This window comes from Mauremys mutica, chromosome 8, assembly GCF_020497125.1.
Source record: "Mauremys mutica isolate MM-2020 ecotype Southern chromosome 8, ASM2049712v1, whole genome shotgun sequence".
In the NCBI taxonomy this organism is placed as follows: domain Eukaryota; kingdom Metazoa; phylum Chordata; order Testudines; family Geoemydidae; genus Mauremys; species Mauremys mutica.
In genome coordinates this window covers 108,244,836-108,267,541 of record NC_059079.1, presented here as the reverse complement: position 1 = coordinate 108,267,541, position 22,706 = coordinate 108,244,836, and the positions used below count along the sequence as shown (strand labels likewise).

The 22,706-nt window shown below is 39.7% G+C and overlaps 1 protein-coding gene across 2 annotated transcripts in view; it reads left to right on the top strand.

The window, feature by feature from the left end:
• The window catches only part of CLINT1 (clathrin interactor 1), a 74,555-nt gene extending 52,634 nt beyond the window's left edge, over positions 1–21,921 (top strand). The window contains exons 7-12 of one of the 2 annotated variants that reach the window (XM_045027759.1): positions 2,013–2,256; positions 7,375–7,453; positions 12,827–12,904; positions 18,341–18,633; positions 19,356–19,560; positions 20,163–21,921. In XM_045027759.1, coding sequence (XP_044883694.1) covers positions 2,013–2,256; positions 7,375–7,453; positions 12,827–12,904; positions 18,341–18,633; positions 19,356–19,560; positions 20,163–20,527 — 1,264 coding nt within the window. In that variant the 3' untranslated portion in view covers positions 20,528–21,921. The remainder of the gene's footprint in view (positions 1–2,012; positions 2,257–7,374; positions 7,454–12,826; positions 12,905–18,340; positions 18,634–19,355; positions 19,561–20,162) is intronic. The other variant, XM_045027760.1, reaches the window with a different exon arrangement.
• Positions 21,922–22,706: the final 785 nt, after the last annotated feature.

Genomic DNA, 22,706 nt, shown 5'->3' with positions numbered 1-22,706 from the left:
TTGCGGTCAGAAGGGACCATTATGGTCATCTAGTCTGACCTCCTGCACAATGCAGGCCACAGAATCTCACCCACCCACTCCTGGAACAAACCCCTAACTTATGTCTGAGTTATTGAAGTCCTCAAATCGTGGTTTAAAGACCTCAAGGTACAGAGAATCCTCCAGCAAGTGACCTGTGCCCCATGCTGCAGAGAGAGGCGAAAAACCTCCAGGGCCTCTGCCAATCTTCTCTGGAGGAAAATTCCTTCCCAAACCCAAATATGGCCATCAGTTAAACCCTGAGCATGTGGGCAAGACTCACCAGCCAGCACCCAGGAAAGAATTCTCCAGAGTAACTCAGATCCCACCCCATCTAACATCCCATCACACTCCCTCAAGTTCCCCACAACACATGCACATATTAGGTACTTGGGACTGCATTGATGTGGTTAACAGTTAACAATAGTAATTGTATTGCAGTAGTACCTAAAGGTCCCAATCAGAGTCGGAGACCTATTGTGCTAAGCACTGCATGAACACGCAATGGAAAGAACCTGCCCCAAAGGAGCTTACGCTCTAAGCCAAGAGTGAGGTGACTAAATGATACATTGCATTAGTGAGCTTGCCAGTCATCTTTGGAGACTTGGATTAAAATCCTGATATCACAGCTGAAAATGAATGTAGTGGTCTCATTCTGTTCCCTCACTTGTGCATAGTGCTAATCGTTCTGTAGGCTCAGAGGACCAAGAGTTGGAACAGCTGAGAGTGCTACAAGTCGGGGATTAGGTGCACTGGCAGAGCTGTGTGGCAGTCTTGCACTACACTTGCTTGTATGTCTGGCTAAAGCTAATGCTGTTAGTCTTTGGAATACAAAATGGAATGTTGGACGTTTATTTTGAGTGATCATGAATTGAAGCACTTCCAGTGGCAACTAGACTGTGTGTCTCCCATTTCCTCTATCTATATGAAGTATACCAAACCCCCCACACTATTTTCAGCAGAAAACAAAGGCTACCCTCTAGAGTATATTGTGGTTGTCATATCCCCACTGACAAAAGGACAGTCTTTGTTCAGTTAGATATGTTAATACTCTTGTGCATTATTAAAATACAAAAACCTTCCACTTTTAACTATGTACCCAGAAGAGAATTGCTATTTCAGAGTAGTTTTTCAATATATTTAAGCTTTCTCTCTAGCATTTTTCATTGTTATGTACAATTCTGTTGCCCTAATGATAAAATGCAATATGCCTGTTGCAAAAATGAATGATATTTTACACCTTTTTGGGTCACAAGCAAAGTAAGAATGAAGAATTTAATAGATTAAACATACATTACACTGTGGTGCATAAAAAGATTTCAACTAAAACAGACACATGCTTTGAGGTGTAAGAATAAATGTGTTTTCTGAGCTGGGAAATTTAGAACAGTTCTGTATAATACTGTGAAACAATCTTATTAAAGCTGGGTAGCCATTTTTCACAAATACTTGAAAGAAAATAAAAGCCCATATATCTCAAATTGGAAATGGGCTGGAAGTGGAGTTGGTATTCTTGACATCTCAAGACCAGCACCCTTTCTTGATGCACCACTTCATTTCGACCAGTGAATAACCTCTTGGGGCAAGGGTTGAATAGGCCTACCAACATCACTCTTTTTCTAAATATCCCTAATTATAATAGGCTAGACAGCTTTATCTAACAAATATCTTTAAACCCCACACATGCACAGAAAAGTCTCTGGAAAATTGGGATAATGCTACCCCCACTTCTGTAAAGTGCCATATAAGTGTAAAGTGTTAATTTCTCAAATATTAAAGCTATGTACTCCTTTCCCTAAGTCGCTGTCTACACAGTCTTTTGTTAATACAAATCAACAATCTTGTCAAAATTCTTAGGCCTGAGTCCAGCGTCCATTGAAGTAGATGAAAAGACTCCATTGATTTCAGTGGGCTTCAGATCTTGGTGAGGAGGAATTGAATCATATTTGTACTGATTATTATCAGTTTTGTTTCATTCTTCATTGCTGTTCTAGTGATAGTGATGAGGAAAAGAAAGCACGAAGAGGTAAATCCTCCAAAGGTGAATTCAAAGATGAAGAGGAGACTGTGACAACCAAACATATTCATATAACACAGGCCACAGAGACCACTACCACCAGACACAAACGCACAGCAAATCCTTCCAAAACCATTGATCTGGGAGCAGCAGCACATTACACGGGAGACAAAACAAGTCCAGATCAGAATGCAGCTCATACCCCACAATCTACAGTAAAGGTAAGATGTAACTTCCATTCTTCCAACTCTGAAACCATTTTTGTTTTAAGAACAAGGGAACTCGGAATTAAGTAGATTATAGAGCAGCCCAAAGAGTAACTATTTTCTCAGAAATTAAAGGGTTGGATTTTCAACAGCGTCTAAGACCCTAAAATTGGACCTAAGATGAATGTCTCTTGTGAAGTAATATAGTGCCGTCACTACACAAATTTAGAATGGACAGGCTCTGATGGGTGGATGTGGTTTTTTGAACAAAGTAGCTATAATTTCTCTATTTTAATCTTTATTAAAAAATAGCAGGAGAGAATTTAAGGTTCAAAAGATGCTTCTATTTTTAATCTCCAAATGTCTGGTATTTCAAACGTTAGTATTCTAACAATACTTCGGATTTGTAACCGTTTTTGTTTAAAAACAGCACATTCAGTCATGTATAATTAGCAAAGCTCTCAAAATACAAAGCCCCAACTTAAAATACAGAAACATTATTTTAATTTATCACTAGGCTGAATTAGCTTCTAAATTGTTTGGACATACTGAAGAGGGGGGAAAAAATACTTGTGGCAAGCTTCTTTTTCTCTTTCCCCTGCATAGGTAGCCATTTAGTATGTTCACAAATATTGTCCAACTCGTTAGTCTCTATTGCTATTGGGTACTAGAAAAAACTGTCTAGGGCCAGTGTTTTAATTACAGTCACATCTAAACTACAAAATAATTGTTGGAACAAGTTTGTGGACCAAACATAACTAACTTTTTTTTCTGTGCACACAGGCAAAGTGAGGAAGGAGGAGAAGTCTTATAACATGGCTGGGTTGAAAGCCTGTTTCACAATAGTGTTTAAACATAACTACTTATGTAGTATAGGGTGAAGGCTCTAGTCTTCCTAGCTTCCCTTGGGTTTCTACTAATATTGTATTTCCTTACGTGCCCCATCTGTTATCTTTCTGCTTTTTGTCTCCTGTAATTGTAGGCATGCCAGACTCTGTGAAACAGTTATTTATGGTCAATCCACAGTTTATGAATGTTTGTAAGGTTCGCTTACACACATCAGAAAATATTGAAAAATTCAAGAACCTATTGACCTCTTGGAAAATGGCAAAAACTTTTAGAAGCACCTCTTGCCTATGTGTATATCCTTTATATTGTCTATTTTTAGTCTGACACTGATTTGCAAAGTGGATCTTTATTCCTGGCCTGCTCTTTGTTCCTTATTTGAAATTGTAATCCTCTGAAATTAAACTTTCTTGTTATAAAAATAATTAGTGTCACTGAGACTGCCTCAGGCTGTTAGACATAGTGCTCTCATGCATAGATGTGTCTTCTTTGTTTAGACTCCACAAGAGGTTGTTGCAAAGATTTCTGCTGCAAAGCTGAGTCCACTCGCTTCTCTGCCATAAAAAGGAAGAACATGTTTCCCATTGGACTTCCAAATTTTTCCTGTGGTGCTCTTTCATCAAGCACTCCCTGACAGGCACTACACTGCTGTCCTATCTGCAAGAAGTCAGAAAATAATAGGGACTTGTTGTTTCTCAGGTGTGAGGGTTCACCTTGGGCTCCCACACAACCCTCAGGGCATTTGGTCATCCAGAGTGTGGAAAAGGCTATGAAGAAAGCTTCCTCAGGCTGAGATCAGTGAAGTTCACATTCTTAGCTTCCCAGATCTCCCCCAGGGTCAGTACTTTAAGGTGATAAGTGACCACCTTTGTCTGTATCAGCTGGCAGGGAGGGATCAGAAGCTCTTAACTGCTGTGAGACATTTAACAGTATGGAATGGGAGGAGAGAATCCTAGCCTTCACTTAGCCTCACATACCTGAAAATCCAGTCTGTAGTCCAGTCATCAGAATGGAGAATGAGCAGCCAGTATTTCCATATCATATCTGAGATTAAGCCAGCCTTAAGCGTTCCTATTTGCTTCACAGCCAAATCACAAGTAAAACAAATGTCTTGAAGGACACACTCAATAGTTCTAGGCATGGAAGCTCTCTTCCAAGTTACTTCTGTTCTCCCCATGCTTTTACTGAACAGAACAGTGTAAAAAGAGAAAAATTACTTTTCATCCTGCTCATACCCAGTTGGTTAATGAGGCCCTGATACTTTGAACAAATGGAGATAACCATATGTTCGTTTCATCTACTGGTTACCCAGACCTTCCATCTGGAACCCACCTTCCTGAATTTTGAAGTATGGCTCTTGAATGTAGTATAACAGAGATTTTATCTAATTCATATGTTATACCATCATCTCAAAAGGAACACAGTCTTAGAAGGCCTCTGCTCATTTCTGGCCCAGACTCAATGGTTGGAGCTAATGGACTGTGTGATGACACCAAGAAGAACTAAAGACATTCCTTACTAAATAGTCTGATCCCGTAGACAAGCCATCGCTTAGATCTTTAACATATCTAGCATTCTAGGAGCAGGTGGTAAGACTCCACTATCTTTCTCACATAGCATGATTCATCAGAGTCCAAATAAAGCCACTTTATACAAACATTGGCCTATATGGAACTTGATCTGGGTCTTAAACTTTCAAACTCCATGTTATCATATTCATGTACTTGTGGTCCAGTAGCTTTCTTGGTTTCCATTACCTCTGTAGGTATTCAGACTACCCAGATAAAGAAGCATCCTGTATACTTCCCAAGGACAAGGTGATCCTATCAACTTTGCTTTCAATAATTGCTGTTGTGAATTCTGTGATAAGAAAATCATCTTTCCCTCTACCTGAATCTGAAGCATACGGAGGAATTCAGCACAAACTGGATTTCAGATGAGTTATCAGCTTGACTAGAGATCTATAAATCTGCAGAGCTTCCACTCCAAATACAGGAATAAAAAATCTTCAAAATAACCATTTCCAAATGGCTAAGATGTGATATTAGAAAAGTCTACCCCAAAATTGGCAGACCAGTTCTCAAAAGTCTATAGGGGCAATGCTCTCTCTTGACAAATGCCCTCACCTGAAGAGATGTTCAGAGTTGACTGACCATTAATGCATATCTTCACCCGGATCTACAAACTAGACTACAGCCTTAGTGCTGCCTGTGGGAAGAGTGTTCTGAAGCAGTTCTTTATTTTTAAAACTCTTTTGAGAGTGGGATTGTAAGGCTTTTCCCCTTCAGATGATCATGGGCTTGTGTCTCAGATTCTTACTGCTGGTTGTATCCCACAAGTACTAATTTAATGAGTGCGTTAGAAGGGTACAAAACTCGCATTGGAGGAATAAAGCTAATGTCAGCCATTCGGGATCTTTCCCCCACCTCCCGACTAATTTCTGAGTCCATGACTGTTCCTCTAGTAGGTAGAAACCCTCTTCAAATGTGGAAGCCTGCGGGAGAATTCTGGAGGGTCAGCAGACCTTCCCCTTTTTCTCATTGACCAGGATAGATTGTTCTGGACTGCCTCCCACTTCCACCTAAAGTAAGAGAATTCACAAACTCTGTGCCAGTGTGATTGAGGAAGAAATGTTTCCTCATAGGCAAGTAGTCAGGCAGACCGGTACTAAAATTGTACCTAACAGACTTTTCAGCAGGATGTCAGTCTGCCATAGATGCACTTGACCTCGGTGCCAAGGTTCATAGAACAGTAAGAATGCCATTGTACTGCAGGAGTAGTAATGTTGGCTAAATGCGTGCATTCTTTGTGGTGATTCCTGCAAGAATATAGGATTCAGATTAACCAAACAGATGGTGATCTCGTCTATTAGAGCTGGGTGGGAAGCAGTTTTCTCATCCCATAAGACTTAAAAAACAAACAAACAAAAAAAAAAAAAACTTCCCATCCTGAATCAGACAAGTAGTTGAAATTTCAAAAACTTTCACAAACAATACTCCAAAAATTTCAGATTGGGTTAATTGAAATGTTTCACTTCAATTTTGACTTTTTTAAAAAATTTTATTTTTAGTATAAATTAACTAAAATTTCAAACCAAAAAACAAAATATTTTTGTTTCAGGAGTGTCAAAATGAGATGTTTAGAAATTTTCAAAACTCCCCAATTTTTTTCAAAATTTGTCAATTAACCCTTTCCTGAAAACAGTTTAGCCAAATCAGCATTTTCTGATGGAAAAACGTTCTTTTGGAAATTCCTGACCCATACTAGTATTAGTGACTATGCTAGTGAAGTGACTTCTGATGTGTCATAGTACTGTCAGGAAATGCATTCTCTTCCTTGTTACATGACTGATAAAAGGAAGGCTTCAATACTGCTTTCCATCTGTCCCCTTTGTGACCTTGAAAGCTAAGTCAGATTCCCACAGAAACTTTGGAATTATATTTGATAATACAAGTCAGTTATTCTGAGATTTTTAGATAGATGTGTTGCAAAACAGTTGATCTCCCAGATAGTTCTGTGCATTAACTAAGGGCTTGTCTACATGGCAAAATTTTCTTGCATAGCTATACCAGAATAATTAATCTGCTATAGATGTACTAGTGTAAATTCCGCTGTGGACACAATTCCAAAATAAGTGATTTTATAATTTTCCAAAGCACAGTCATTCTGGAATAAAATCAATGTAATTCTTGAATAGTGTCCACATGGAGACTTATACCAGTATAACTAAATGGAATAATTATGTATTAATGAATTTAATAATTCTGCTATAAGTATGTGGGAAGGAAATCTCCCTATGTAGACAAGCCCTAATATCCATTACTTGGAGTACTGATTGAACATACTCACCACCTGTTAATGGTGACTTTCTTTACTAGTATTTTACTCAAGGTTTACATCATTCAAGCAAAACCGGAGTGATTTAAACATGCATGCCTTTTATGTTTGCTTCTCCGGTTTAAATCTTCCATGGACGTAAATGGCTACAGATAGTAAAAATAACATGGTAGGTAATGTTCCTTCAGCACTTTTTAACTTCAGATTCTCTGAAATATATTCTAGTGAAGTCTGTCTTTGCTTAATTAGGTTACTCAAACAAGCTCCCCTCTACCTTTCTGTATCTCTGCAGACATTCTGGACATTTTGGGGGGCCATTTCATCAGGAGAACAATGCTCAATTCATGTGTGAAGTTTGTGATAAGACAGAAAGCCATGCTTGCAGTTGAACTGTAAATGGTACTTCAATCATGTTTTTTTTAAAAAGCTGGTAAATTCTGTCTTCTTTAGGCTTCAGTACCCCCTGGCAGCAAGTCTTCTAATGATCTGTTTGATCTGTTTGATGGTGCTGGCCAGCCAATCTCAACAGGTATATATCCTTATCCTTAATCTATGATCTGTTTAATTGTGACTGTCTGTGCACATGCTTGTGGGTTTTAATATTGTAAGGATAAAGGGGAATAGAAGAATGGTGACAAGCAAAGCAAAATGTTTCAGGTACCCAAAAAATGGACAACTGTGCATAAGTTTATAACTGCACACAAATTACCATATTACAGTAAAAGCTTTTTTATCCGTCATGTTGGGAGAATGGGGGGTGCCGATAAGTGAAAAATTCTGGTTAACTAAGAGGGAGGGAGTTTGGGTGGGGGAGGGGGCGTGGGACTGGGGGTTGGGGTGCAGGAGTGGGTATGGGGCACATGCTCTCGGGGGGACTTTGGGTGAGGGAGGGGGCTCGGGGTGGGGGTTGGGGTGCCAGATCCAGGTGGCACTAACCTTGGGCAGCTCCCTGCAAGTGGTGACATGTCTCTGCTGCTCCTAGGCAGAGGCACAGCTAGATGATTCTGCGCACTGCCTCCCCCCTGCAGGTGCCACCCTCGCAGCTCCCATTGGCCATGGTTCCATGCCAATGGGAGCTGCGGGGCCAGCACTTGGGGCGGGGCCAGGGCAGTGCACAGAGCTGCCTAGCTGCAGCTCTGCCTAGGAGCAGCAGGGACATGTCATCGCTACCTGCTGAGCCATGTAGGGAGCCTGCTGGCCCTGCGCCAACTGGACTATACCAACCGGACAGTTCTATAAACTGGCATTTCTGATCTTCGTTGAAAGTCTGGTTTAAAGTGCTGGATAACACAGCGTTTACTAGATATAGGATTAATAATAACCTTAGCAAATCATAAAGATTAGCCACTAAATCAGTCTGTCATAAACTGTAAGGGTTATAATGCAGAGTTATTTATAATTAATTCTAAAAGCAAGCACAATCCAGTCAGCTTTAAGTTTCTCATGTTGCAAGTTAAGGGATAGGCAGCTATAGAAATGGATGACCTCTATTCACAAGCCACATCTAATGTATACAGCAAAAGCAAACTCATTTCTTTTATCTCCTCATGACCCCTGGATAACCTCAACCCTAATGCCAAAAAAAACCTCACTCTGAAGTTACAGTTCTGTTCAATTAATTTATGGTGAATTATTCTCTGAATACTAAACTGAAATTTAAGTTCACTCCTGTCCACGCTAGCACTAAACTGAAACCACAGTAACTCTTTTAGGTAAGCTTTAGATTTCAGTGACTTGCCTACAAAAGTACAAGACTGGGTTGGAAGTGTGTGTGGGGGTGTGTGTGTGGGGGGAGAGAGATAATTAAAAAAAAAAAGTCTGGTGTCATGCTACAGACATTCATGCCAGCCACAGTTAAAACAGTGGATCATAAACTATTAAAGGGAGTTTGTCATGTATCTAAGGTGTATTAATGGGACAATCAGAGAAGAGTTAACTGGAGGAGAATGGGGGTGGTCAGATGGCTGGATGTAATTTTTTTCCCCTCAGTATCAAGATCAACTTTAACAGAGAATTAAGCACCAGTGTGACCCTTTTGGTTGGCAAGAAACCTTTGAGAGAAGGTTTCTCTCTCGATTGCAAACAGAAATTTTACTAATTAACACAAGCTACTGTTTCTGTGTAACATGGGGCACCTTAGTAGTGCTTCTTTACTTGCAGTATTTGTAGTAGCTTATAGTGGGGCTGAATGAGCCTCCTCCCCATAGCAGATTGGGTTATAATAATTAAATTCTGTGAATTGATTGCAGTTTTTCCAGCTGTAGTCATTGAATAAAACAAATTTAAATTTTTTCAAATAACTTGTTACTCTTTTATATAATGCATGTTGTTGGGTTTTTTTAAGGCCACACTACCTACTTTTGTCCAACACCAAGCACTAATAGCTTTGTGGTATGATGCATAATCATTAACTAGATATAATTGTATAAGACTTACATAAAACTTAAAATGGATTTAATTCATAATCTTATGGGTTATTTGTGAATCCATAAGTGCAAGAAAATTCAGTCAAGGATTACACTGTTAGCAGCGAGGAGCAATGTGGCACCATCTCAATGCTGCTGCATTGCACAATGTCACTTATCAAAAGAGTGCAAACTTGTTTAGTTTGGACATGTTATGCATTCATGAAATAACAGTCAAATGTGATAAATATCATCTGAGATACTACTTGTGCTATAATGGTGTGATCTTGAAAATAGTATGGGTGACAAAGCAGTGATGCTCGGTAGAAACAGCACACATAGTACTCACCAGACAACCAAGTTAAAATAAATAATAAATTAGTATCTGTCTTAATTTCTCTCCATCCCACTTCCCAAGATCTTTAAAGTTTTCATACATTAACTTTGATTTGCCTTTATTGAAAGAAAGGTAAATGAGTGAGGCATGCATTTTGGGAATGCTGAGATCCATGGTCATTCTGATATGTTCCAAAAGCAGAATCCACATTGTCTTCCCCCTTGTCCCTTTATCCATGGAAATACTCTTCGTCGGGTTTTTCTAAAAAGCCTATTTTGTAACACTTCATTCTTTCCCTTTTAAATCCAGTTTTTGTGTGTGTGTGTGTGTGTGTAGAGAGAGTTTTAAAAAATTCTAAACAGGATTTTTTTCATTTTTAAATTGACTCCTTTTCAAACAAATGGAGCTCTCCACATTTGAACACATCTGAACTGCTGATTCTTTTTGTTGCTCTACAGTGGTACAGCAATTTTTTTCCCTTCTTCAGCAGCATTGAGGGGTGGTATTGAGAAGAGGCGTATTACCAGCTGGTCGTTGTAAATAATCTGCTTGCTGCCCTGTGAAGGCAGATGGAAAGAGTTCGTTTATAGCAACAGATCTCCTGTGGGAATCTTTGAGGATAGCTCATGTTGTGAAGATTAGCACTGTCCTTCACATGCAGGTCGCTTGTGATGACCAATATGTTTCTTGCAGCAGAGGGTGTGGGAACATTTCCTGGGTCATGCAAGACACAGTGAAGGGGTCAAAAGCAGCCTTTGATCTCCCCTGTAAAGAAATTGGCAGGGAAATACTATGAGTCCAAGGAGCTGCGGAGGCATTTGCTAAACTCCTCATCTATATGTATTTGTCAGCGTAGTAGGTGCTGTAACTGTTTATCCTGAGATGTGGGAACACTGAGCAAGCTTTACACTACAGGAAAGGGATGGTGAAGTTTGAGATTTACAAATTACTGAATTGCCCAAGTAAGTTGCATCCTGTTTCCAGACGGTATAAAGACTTGCATAGAGAAGTCACACCGACAAGACAGTGCCATGTCCATGGTGGCACGTAGGTGGTCATAGCTATTTTTTAGGATTATTGGAGACTAGGTTTAACTCTAGGCCAATGGCTTCCTCCATTGAGAGCTGCTTTTGTTGCTATCAGTCTAGGTTCTGCTTCTTTCCTCTTGAGCTTGGTGTTCAATCTGAAAATGAAACAGGCACATGAGAGAGAGAGAGAGAGAGAGAGGAAAATTGGCAAGAATGACCATTGAGGCAAAAGACCTGAAGAATATTCAGAAATCCCGTACATCTTTTGGGTTCAAAGTGAGGGGGTTAGTCAATGCTGTGGCTATGGGTTACCTCTTTAGGCTTGTCAGGAAAGCAGCTGATCTTGAGGTTGTGGTTTGACATAGGAGAATACAGAACCTATGCTGTATGTTCTGTGTACAAAAAGATCAAATCTTCACCTTCTTTAACAGGAAGCAAATGAGGTATTACTATGAAAGTGTTTCCTTTGCAGTAGACCCAGTAAGTTTGATCATCTCACTTAGTTTCCAACTTCGATATTTGACTGGCTCATGCCATCTCCCTTCCACTATACATTATATCCAATTATACATTACATCCCATGCATTTACGTTATATCCAATGCAAGGTTTTTATATCAAAATACAACAGACTAAACAAATATTTTATATAAATTCCTTCAATACAAATCCTACTGCATTTGTTCAGGCTGCATCATCATCCAATTGAAAGTTCCTATCTTTTCTAAAAAGAGTGGTATAGGTATTACAATGGAATTAACCTTCTGTGGGAATTCAGAGACGCATGGTCCTCCCATTCTCTTTATTTGCTGCTTTATATCAAATCATACACATTCAGCAGATAGACACCATTTCCCCTTTGAAAAACAGTCATGCCTTCCTGATATTGACGACAATAAAATAACATTAAAAAGAAATACAAGTACACATGTATTAGAAAGTGAATTGTTCCTTTTATTACTGCTAGCCGTCTATTATAAAAGAGATAGTTCTAGTTTAATTAACCCAGTTGAGAGTAGCAGATGGGGCAGAATGTCTTGCAGCGATAAGACAATTCAGAAATGGCACCAGATGTTGGAAGCTGTCCCTGGTGGTGTTTGAGTGCAGCACAGATGTTCCAGTCCCACCTGGCTAGTTTCTAAGCACTGCAGGCTAAGCAGCTGTGATGTAACCTATATAATGTACACATAACACTAAAAGCACAATAATTGAACTGCTGCTGCTACTTCTCAGGGTGTGACTGTTCAGAGGTGAAATCTTTAAGGACAAACAAAAATAAGGTCAACTTTTTGGTACTTTTAGGCCATTAGCAAAGTGTGTTTTGGACTAAGCAATTAGCCTTCTGCCTATTCCATTGTCCCAAATATAATTATTAAAGCTTTTTTCCTTTTCTTTCTAGTTTGCGTTGAATATGCTTTAATGAAAAATAGTTACAATACTGTATTCAAAAGTTAATAATTTAACTGGTAGCTTACAAATGCATGGTTGGGACTTTAATGTTGTTGCTCTAGAGAGAAAGCAAACTTATAAAAAATGAACACCAATGCAAGCTCTGTCCTTGAAATCTTGATACCAAGATCATTGCAGAATCATTCATGCTTTAAGAAACATAAAAACTAAATATAAGAAGAATTTTAATTTTTCATGGTAAGCAGCATAATAAATTAAGGATTCCTCCAGTAACAAAAAGTATTTATTTTGATATTTTTTGCTTCCCAAATTTTAATTCTGTAATCCTCCCATTACTTAGTTGTTTACACCATACTAGCACCATCTCCTGTCAGTTTGATCTCTCAAGCTTCATTGCACTGTATGAATTACTATTTTAGAAGGAATTGTGAAACATAACTTGCATCTTGTTTTCTCTGCCACCTATATGGCAAAGCACAATCAACTAGATCTGCAGCATAGGCAAGAATATCCAATTTGTCTAGGTTCATATAAATACAGAATGGTGGTGGTAATAAAGCCTCAAAAAATGGTACAGACATACGACAGAACCAACAAACCCTGACTGCCAAATGCAAGAGGTTTAAAAATAAAATGAAATGGCTGAAAGCAGCTTACAGAAAGCCCTTGTCAAGTTCGTTGAGCAGGGTATCGCTCCACAATCCTGTTTCCTCTCATTTCTAGGTGGATCAACTGACCCGTTTGGAGGATTCGCTGACTTTGGCTGTGCTGCTGCCTCAGCAAGTTTCCCCTCACCACAGGGTAGGATAATTTACTGACTGAAAAATTGGCATTAGGGATGAGGAGAAGGGAATGAAGCCACTTTCCTTTTTGTGGCATTATTGGCAGTCAGTTCCCTTTCCTGGGGCTGGTTTGTGGTGTTAGTTTGACCAAGAAAGCCACATGCTCACCTCAGTCAGTGGTGCTTGATGTTTTTTTGGTCTCTTATGGGTATTTTCACACAGTTGAGGCTAAATAAAGGACAGCTTTCTGGTTTTGATAAATGATTCTTCTGTACTTCTTTATTGGGTATGGGTTAAAACCCTATTTTGCCTTATTTGATGCACCCTGCCTTGCTGAGAAGCATCCCTTAGCAATGTTGCTATAAAGTCATAAGATATCTTAGAGGAAATTGGCAGACTTCATAGTCACATCCATCAAAAGGATACAGGGAGTGAGGAGAAATAGTACATAAGTAGTCAGAGAAAATTAGATGAGTCTTTACCCTCCCTCTTCATTTCAAAGTGATTCAGATTCCCATGCATCCGATGAAGTGGGTATTCACCCACGAAAGCTCATGCTTCAATATGTCTGTTAGTCTATAAGGTGCCACAGGACTCTTTGCTGCTTTTACAGAACCAGACTAACACGGCTACCCCTCTGATACTCAGATTCCCAAGTTGCTTTTAATATCATTGCCCATCCTGGATGTCAGGTGGCTTAGAGGAGAGTTTGTGGATGTCACAAATCAGTATTTAAATTTCAGCTTTGTATTGGCATAAGGTTTAAGTACTTAAATGGCCCAGGGAAACACAACTGTGGTATGTTGCAGACAGGAAGCGAGAACCCCATTTCTTGGTGATAGCAGATCTAGTTGATTCTGAAATTTGCAAGGGCCTTATTTCAGAAAACACTGTACCAGTGGGAGCTCCAGGCATAACTTTGTTTTAGTGAAAGTAGAATTCCATACAAATTGACATTTGGAATTATAGTTTCACTTGAACCATAACAAAATAAGATGTGGCTTTTAGGGTGGAAAATCAAGACAATAAAATTTACTCAAAGTATTCAACACTTCCAAGTTTTGTGGGTCTAGCGTGCCAGGTGAAAAACACGTATTAAACAGCAGAAAAAAACTTCACACAGTATAAACATTGTTTTTATATTTGGAAATGGGGAGGGGGAGCTTTTTTAATAAGAGTCTTAGTGATATGCTGAGTGCTCCCACAGACAGAATTTGTGAACTCTTCATGCTTTCTTGGCTGTTATTGATAGAACTAATCGCTAACTGATATACCTAATCGCTGTTCGTCAAAATGTTCTAACGCCTTATGTAAGATCATCTGACCAACTTTTTTCCTCTTAGAAAAGGCAGCCTTTCTCTTCATCTTTCCAGTCAAAAGTTTGCAAACTTTTTTCAGATACAAGCAAGTGCTATAAAAAATTTCCTGAGTGGGGCAGCAGTATTTCAGAAAAGTATTTGATAATTTGTTTTTGAAGACAGACTTATTGCTTGACTTTGAGCACTGCCATGGACTGAAAAGTGATTGAAAGGCCGTAAACACATGGTAATGGCAAACAACAATGTATCAAACTGTTCAGCAGTGTTTGCAGGCTAAGTTCCCTCTAAGCTTCATGGTCGCGCAGCAGCCTATTAAGTGCCACACAGGTGTTCAGGGCCACGGTGGGGACAGATGCCTCTCCTCTAGCCCTGGACCTGCCAGGGGAGAGGCTCCTCTCCCTGCGGGCCGCAGCCCAGCCCTGCTGCAGCCAGGGGAGAGGCGCCTCTTCCCACTGGCCCCAGATCTGCTGCAGCCGGGGAGAAGCACCTCTCCTGCAGCCCCAGCCCTGGACCTGCTGCGGTCACCCAGCCCAGGTGCTGCTGCAGGGATTGAGAGCTGGGGGGAGTCTTCACTCCCTGCTGGAGCCCTCACCCCTCGCACCCCAACCGTCTGCCCCACCCCAGAGCCCTCACCCTCCCACTCTCCGAATCCCTCGGCCCCACCCCATGAATTTTATGTGCACCAATATAGAGGTGATGTGAGGCATCACCTCCATATTCGTGCGCATAACAAAATTCATTCCACACATGGGTGGGAAAAATTAGAGGGAACATTGGCTGCCGGGATCCTTTCTAGGACTGGGGTATCATAGCAATTTTATTAATCTGGAATATGAGAGCACACCAAATTGGGAGGCTTGTGAATGTCCATGAGGACACACATACAAAGGGATTTTGGTGTGCTGGAGATTCTGGGGGGAAATAACAATAGAAAGTTTGCCCTAGCCCAAAGCTCAGACTGAGTACTACACTGGCCAATTGGAATTTAACCTCAGGGTAACCCCACCTCCCCACACACTCCCATAAACAATTCACCTAGAAAAGTCTAACAAATAAAAACAAAAATTTAGGCTCATATGCAATGAGGAATAGCAGCCCACCTGTGCTGGAAGAATGATAATCCCTAAAGATACCTAAAATCCCACTTGTCTTCCAAGATTAACAAAACATTTGTATAGTATAAATGGAGAGACAAAGGTAAACTGGCTTGGACGGATGTCAAGGGGGATACTATCAAGATTTCAAAACCTCCAGGTGGAATAGGAGTTATACCTGGAAGGACTGACATGAGGCCAAGTTATGCCCTCAGTACTCTGGTATAACTCTATTGTCTTCAGTGGACTATGCTTATGCATATCCGTGGGCTAAAACTGATGGATGGTCCTTCATAGCTAAGCTAAATGACAACTTGTTTACAAGTCTAGGAAAGATATGAACACCAAGGAGGGCAAGGAACTGTTTATGGGGGCACAAGGAATATATCTAGGAGTAAGAGAACAGCTCTTTCTTCTAACAAGGAGAATGTATCCATAATGAAATATCATGCTGGGGAGTGGTTTCTCAAGGGAAATGGAGCCCACGTCGCTTGTGATGCTTAAAACTATTCTGAACAAAGTAGTAGTTAGCAAACCAGAGTGAACAGTCTTATGCTAGCAAAGTGTGTTGGAGGTGACCACGTAAAATCTCTTCTTTCTTTAACTTCTGCTTTTCTGAGCTCAGCCTTCCAGTAGGAGTCGAGGGTGCTCAGCCACTTGCAGGAGCCAACTTAACAATGTTGCTAAATATGGATATTTAACAAAAAGTGTGGAGCTACAATCAAAAGGGGTGTAGTTCTTGCTCTTGAGGCAACAGTTGGGAGTTGTGCCTCTGCTAAGGGTCTAGGAGTAAATCCAGAATGAATGAAGACGTTTCGGTGACAGATTAGTAAATCTTTTGGCAAATTGGCTGTAGATCAGCCCTGGGAATCTTTTTGCATTATTTGCTACGTTTAGGAAAGCTGCATCGGGTTTAAACACGCCTTTAATATTTCAACCGGCAGGAAAAAAGCAGCACTGTCCTAATTGTACAGGCTTCCTTACTTGTGATACTTGTAAAAAGAACTTTATTTTGAATAAGTATAAAGCTGCCTACTATGCAAATAATTTGTGTATGAATACAGCCTAAAATGACACAATCCTTTATCTGCATTAACATGATTAATCTATACCGATCACCATTGTGCAGTGGGCCAGGAGTCCTGTGAAATGATTAATCATTCTCAAACAATAGAAGCCCCTCTAGTAATCCTTTCTTCCTGGATTAATCATCTTGGATCAAGTTTCCCAAAAGGAGGGCAAAATCTTCTCCTCTTACCCCACTTTTTCTTATTGTGTGTTCAGATCTGTGCATCCAGTACACATGGAATCAACACATTCAGCGTTTACTTGTCCATCAGGAATACTTAAAGTGGGTTTAAATCTTTAATATGCAGTACTAATTGAAATCCTCCGATACAGTCCCTTTTGTAAGGGAAATGAAAGCCAAATGTTCTAGTAAGGCCCTGAGCTAATGAACATTAGTCCATTTCTTGCATTAAAACTACTGGTAGTGCTTGGATTTTGTAAATGAACTCGCTTCTTTCCTCCTGCCTCTTTTCCATTACTTAAAATTAATACACTAGTGAAAGTAAGGGTAATTAAAACCAGGTTTGAACACACAGGTGTTCAGGCATTTACATGGAGTGTAAAATATTATTGCAGTTGCTTTTGACTAGACAAAATACAGCTCTAGGAAATAGCCAGGTGTGTGGGTTGTACTCTTAGCCAGGTGCATGGGTCTGGTAACTTTGAAATCAGTGAAATCTCAGTCAGAGCCTCTTCCTTTGCTCATGCAGGGGGAAGTGGAGTTGATTTAATCATTCATTAGAGTTCAGAGCTCTTTCCCTACTGCAGGGATATTGCTTGCAGCCTAACTGGGAATGAGCATTTCATCATGAGATACAACCTACAGGGGAATATCATAGTTCTTATGCATGGTGGAAATGTTCCCTCTAAGCTGTGCATCCATGTAGCAAATAAAGCAGTCCTGTGCATTTCATATGCCAGAAGAATGATATTAATCGACTACATCCAGATCCGTAAAACATTAGCCACATCACCAAAAAGCTGACCTGTGCAATGCCCCCCCGCCCCCCAAAAAACCCTCTGGAAGATTGTGGCCCTTTAAAAACAAAACAACACAAACCACAACAGCTTTTGGGATATTTTAAATAACTTTCACTATAAAATGTTACCCATGATGTTTCTTGTAACTTACTTTTTTTCCTGTAAGTGAAGGAAACTTATTTTAATGTCAGTGGTTTGACTGATCCTTATAAAAGTAAGGAAATAGAAGGAAGTAAGGATCCTGTCACATCCTGGGCTCGCTGGTCTGTATGTAAGGATTGGGGCATGTCATCTGAAACAGGTACATATCAAAGCATTCTGTACTCTCATAGCCCAGGGGAAATAGTACTTATGATGTTAGCAGGCAACAGAGTAAGAGAAGGACCCTCTGGTAATCTGTTTTGAAAGCTCTTGGTTTTATTGGTATCCCACTTAGTGTCACTATGTTCCTGTGTTGTGCAAAAGCTATTAATTATATGTAATCAGAAAGTTTTGAATAAATGGCTGTTTTCTTGTATGCTTTATTATGACAGTGGAATTGTGCCTCTCATGTACAGTGACTGCATAATACCCATTAGCTGGGATCATGACTCTGAGAATATCAGAGCATTGGATTAAAGTACTGGCAAGTTTGATTCTTAAACTTCTAGCCCTGCTTTTGACAGAACCTCGAATCTACTTTTCCAGTGTCTGTTTGGAGGCATTTGGATGCTGCAAACTTAGTTGAAGGAAACCTGTGTCCCACTCGTTCAGGTCCATAGGTGACACATTATCAGATGTAGTTTTTTGTCTGTGCGTGGGTGTTTCATATTTCCTTTGCTACCTTGTTAAAACTGTTGGAATATTTATGAGAAGGAATGATGTCCAGATGGAGATTCTACCTGCAGATGTTAATCTGGACGGACACAAATCAGGTCTCATTTGTTTCAGTTCACAGAATGTGGCGTTTTTCTATGCCTTTCAAAATCTTTTACCTTCTTTCCCTACCCCCAGGTACAGCAGCAAGTGGGAACGGAGACTTCGGCGACTGGAGTGCCTTCAACCAAGTCTCTCCATGTCCCAGTGCTTCAGCAGGAGAGCTCTTCGGTGGCACTGCGCAGCCAGCTGTAGAGCTCTTCGGTAGCTCGCAGCCACCTCTTGGCCATCCTCCAGCTGCCTCAAATTCTACTGACCTCTTTGATTTGATGGGCTCCTCTCAGGCAACCATGGCTTCTTCACAAAGCATGAATTTTGCTATGATGAGCTCTAGTGCGGTGGGCATCGGTCTACCCATGTCAAGGTCACAGGTATGCTGTTGTTACTCAATCCCTTAATGACTGGTTCCTCTGTGAAGAAAAGGTTCTAGGATGCTTTTGTCCTATTTTAGGTTAAACCTTCTTGTTACCCCTAGCTCTCAGATGCAGTCTTTATCACTCGGTCGCTCTATCTGAGATGCTCTGTCATCCTTTTTGGGGGAGGGAAGGTTTTAAAGTTAGAACCTGAAAAAAACCGATAGAATATGTGTGCAGCCTACATCATCAGGCAACTGATGGGCCAGTCCTCACCCTCAGCTGTGTGCTGCCCTGACGCACAGAAGGGTTACTCCAGTGGAAAGTAATTGGCTGTTGAAACCAAAGCACATTGACTCTTTTGCAAAAACCTACAAATGCATTTCAAAAAGCCCAGAATAGAATGGACTCCTTGTCTGGGAGATGCCAGGCAACTCTGATTTGGTGACACAATCCACTGATGCAGAATGCTTATTGCTAACGTATGAAATACCATCCTGATCGTTTCCAAGAAGATACCAACTGATGGGGAAACTACTTTGAAAGATGAACGTCCATGTCTCATAAAAACTGATGACATTTCTCTTTGCAAATGAGAAGGTTAAAAAGCCAAACATAAACAACCATTTGTTGTACTTTATAATGACATGATGGAACTGTTTATTTCTTAGACACAGCAGTAGTAAATGTTAAGGAGTGAATGGCATCATTTCAAAAAACTTTTTTTCTTTTGTTTCTAGCCTTTGCAGAATGTTAACAGTATGCTGCAGAAGCCCAGTCCTCTTTATAATCCGAGTGCAGAGATGGTTCAAAAAAATGCCAGCAAAACGCTACCATCCACTTGGTCAGACCCCAGTGTAAATATCAGTTTGGACAATTTAGTACCTGGTATGCAGCCTTCCAAACCCCAACAGCCATCACTTAATACAATGATTCAGCAACAGAGTAAGTGATCCCATTGATTTAATAATACTTCACTGGCATGACCTGCTATACAGATGTTACCAATGTATCTTTTAAAAAAAAAAAAAAAACTGACCCCTTTGCTAGATCACCTTTTCTCTTAATTTTAATCATAATCCTATTTTTAATTTGCTATATTGCCTCTTACCATTGGCAGCTCTGTTACTGTAACGTGATCCAGGAGAATGAGCCTTGGGAGTGTTTCAGGGGTGTGAAGCCAAGTCTCTAACTGCAGAGGCTTGCATCATTCCCAAATCTTCGCATTAGGACTCCCTCATCTCTTAAGCTCTTCCTATGGGTGGTATCAGCTATCTGTCCTCGGAGCTCAGTTTGTTAGCAATAGTTAACTTGGGTGTAAGACATATTGTAAAACTTTGTTAGACTTTTCTGAATTTTAACTGAAGAAGGAAGAGATGTGGAAATTAGTCATCTTTTTTGGTAGGCTAACTGGCTAGTGAACATAAATATAACTTTGTCTTTGTTACAATATAGTTACATAACTTCTAAAAGTAGATTGTAATTCACCATGTTCAACCCTAGGATATTGATTAAATTAAGGGCTGTTGTATTTTATTTTCCTGCAGATATGCAACAACCTGTGAATGTTATGACTCAAAATTTTGCAGCCGTGAGCCTCAACTCCCAGTCCAACGCGATGCCTGTTCGACCCCCAACAAGTTCATTGATGGGAGGGCCCATTGCTGTGGGAATGGGGATGCCCAGTGTTATGACGGGTACAATGGGTATGACCTCCTTGGGAAACACGCCTATAATGAACCAGGGAATTATGGGAATGAACGTGAACATGGGGATGCCAGCTGCTGGAATGGGTTTGACAGGCACAATGGGTTTGGGGGTACCCAATATAGCTATGGCCTCTGCTATGACTCCTGGAACTGTGCAACCCAAGCAAGATGCCTTTGCAAATTTTGCCAATTTTAGCAAATAAAGATTGTAAAGAATTGGTCAGAGTGAATGAAGGATTTTTAGCTGCACAAATAGAGCTGGGGGAGGGATGGAGAACACTGATCAATACCTTTCCTTTTATCAGTTAATTAAAATGAACCTGCATAAAGAACCAAAAGGCTGTTTTGTAAATGCTGAAACACCTAGCGTTCAAGGAGACGAAAGGTTCGTCTGATGAATCAATTGGATGACTTTGCAGTTAAGAGGCCATTGTTTTGTAGCAAGACCATCAAAAGCCTTTCTAGATGGAAGAACCAATTTTATCATTGAAATTTGTGGGGAGACTGGAATGGGGGTTGGGTAAATCTGTTTGAATCTAATTTTATACTTTTCTTTTTTTTCTTGAAGAGCTTGATTTTTCTCTCCCTGAATCATTGTCATAATTGAAGCCATTCCTTTTACTACCACTCTGAGTCCATATTTGAAGTCACTCAAGTACAATGATCAGTTTTTTATAAGAATATATATTTTTGTCCAAAAAAAAATGGCTTACATATGTGCTTATGGCTAATTCAAAGGGACCTGAAATGTGTGTGTGTATATATATATATATATACTTTTGCTGATGTTCCAGCAACACTGCTATAATATCCAAATTTTTATTGTAAAAACCTCTTTAAGCAATTTGGTCATTAATAGGTTTAGGGGCTTTTCACACCTTTACTGCTATAATTAATACCCAGTGCTGAATTGGGAGAAATTTCATCCAGAGCTGCTTTATGGTTTCCTTTCAGAAAACTCCAGCATATAAACACTTTTTGCAGTTCTACTTCAGTGGCAACTTTATGCCACATGTACCCCTAGGGGCCACTGGGTTACAGTGTCAGCAGCAGTCAAAAGGAAAAAAAAATCATCTTTACAAAAAGAAAAGTAACAAGGTAACTACATTGTCTTTTAAATCTCTAAACCCTTGTCAATCCAACAGCATTGGATTTTAGATTTTATACAACATTTGGTGACTTTTTGATGTAAATATGGCATTAGCAGCGGTGGAATCCAATAGAAAGGAGTTAAATATATATAAAACATATATATATTATTATTATTATTATTAAAGGAAACCTGTAGCAGTCAAAGATTTTATTGATTTAATGAAAATTAAGGAAATTAATTAATTAAGGTTTTGTTTTCCTGCTGTAATTCTGCATTTTAAGTTCACATACAAATCATGATTCTAGAGTCTGGAATACAAAGACATGGTTATACTCACAAGCTGGGAGTATTATTGAGAATAAGCACTATATTATAGGTATGAAATTTATTACCTCCCCTTTCTTATGTTGGATTTCTTTTTTATTATTAAATTGATAAAACTTTGTTTCCATTGTATTCACAATGTTCTGTTATACATAACATTAAAATGGTCATTAAAATCAATGTTGGGCCGCTTTTCCTTTCATTCCATTTGACGTTTATAAGAGCGTTTGGGGAAAAAAATAATTATAATTTGGGCAAAGTAATTTTTATAAATAATTTAAATTTGTTTAATGACTTCTTATCTCCAGCCTTTCCTATCTGGCTCTACTGTTCGGAATTAAAAATGAAGCAGGCAAGATATCCTGACCCGCTCCAGCCTTGCTAATGCTCCATCTACAACATTTCTAATTAGGCAGAAATTCATGTACTTCAGCTAAGTGGTAATGAAAAGTGATTCATTTGCTGAATAAGAGATGAGAGTGAGTGTAATTAGCTGACTGTGGTTTTTAATCTTTCAACAATTCAATGTGTTTAAATTAGTTTCAAAGAATAGGAGCTTTCAAGTGTTGTTACATCAAAGTAATCAAGGCAGACTTTAGTGGATGAGCAAGATCGTCTCTCCAGTTGCCATTTTGAAACCTTTAAACTTTGTTGGAATAATCATCTTCAGAACTTATCTTGTGACAGATGGTACGATTCAAGCTGGTTTGGAAAACAGAATTGCAAGGTGGAGGGAACAGATTATTTTTGGAGAGTATGGCAGAGAAGCACGGAAAGCCAAACGAATAGGACAAACTGTTAGATTGTGTCACAACTTGAGACTGTCAGACACAGTCAAAGTGAACGTCCTCTGAGTAAACAATTGGAAGCTACAGTGAGCTGTTTAGACTGATGTGCTTGAAACTCAGTTTGGCTGGTTGTTATGGATGGGGCCTGACAGTCTTTTATCTGAACATAGAATCTAT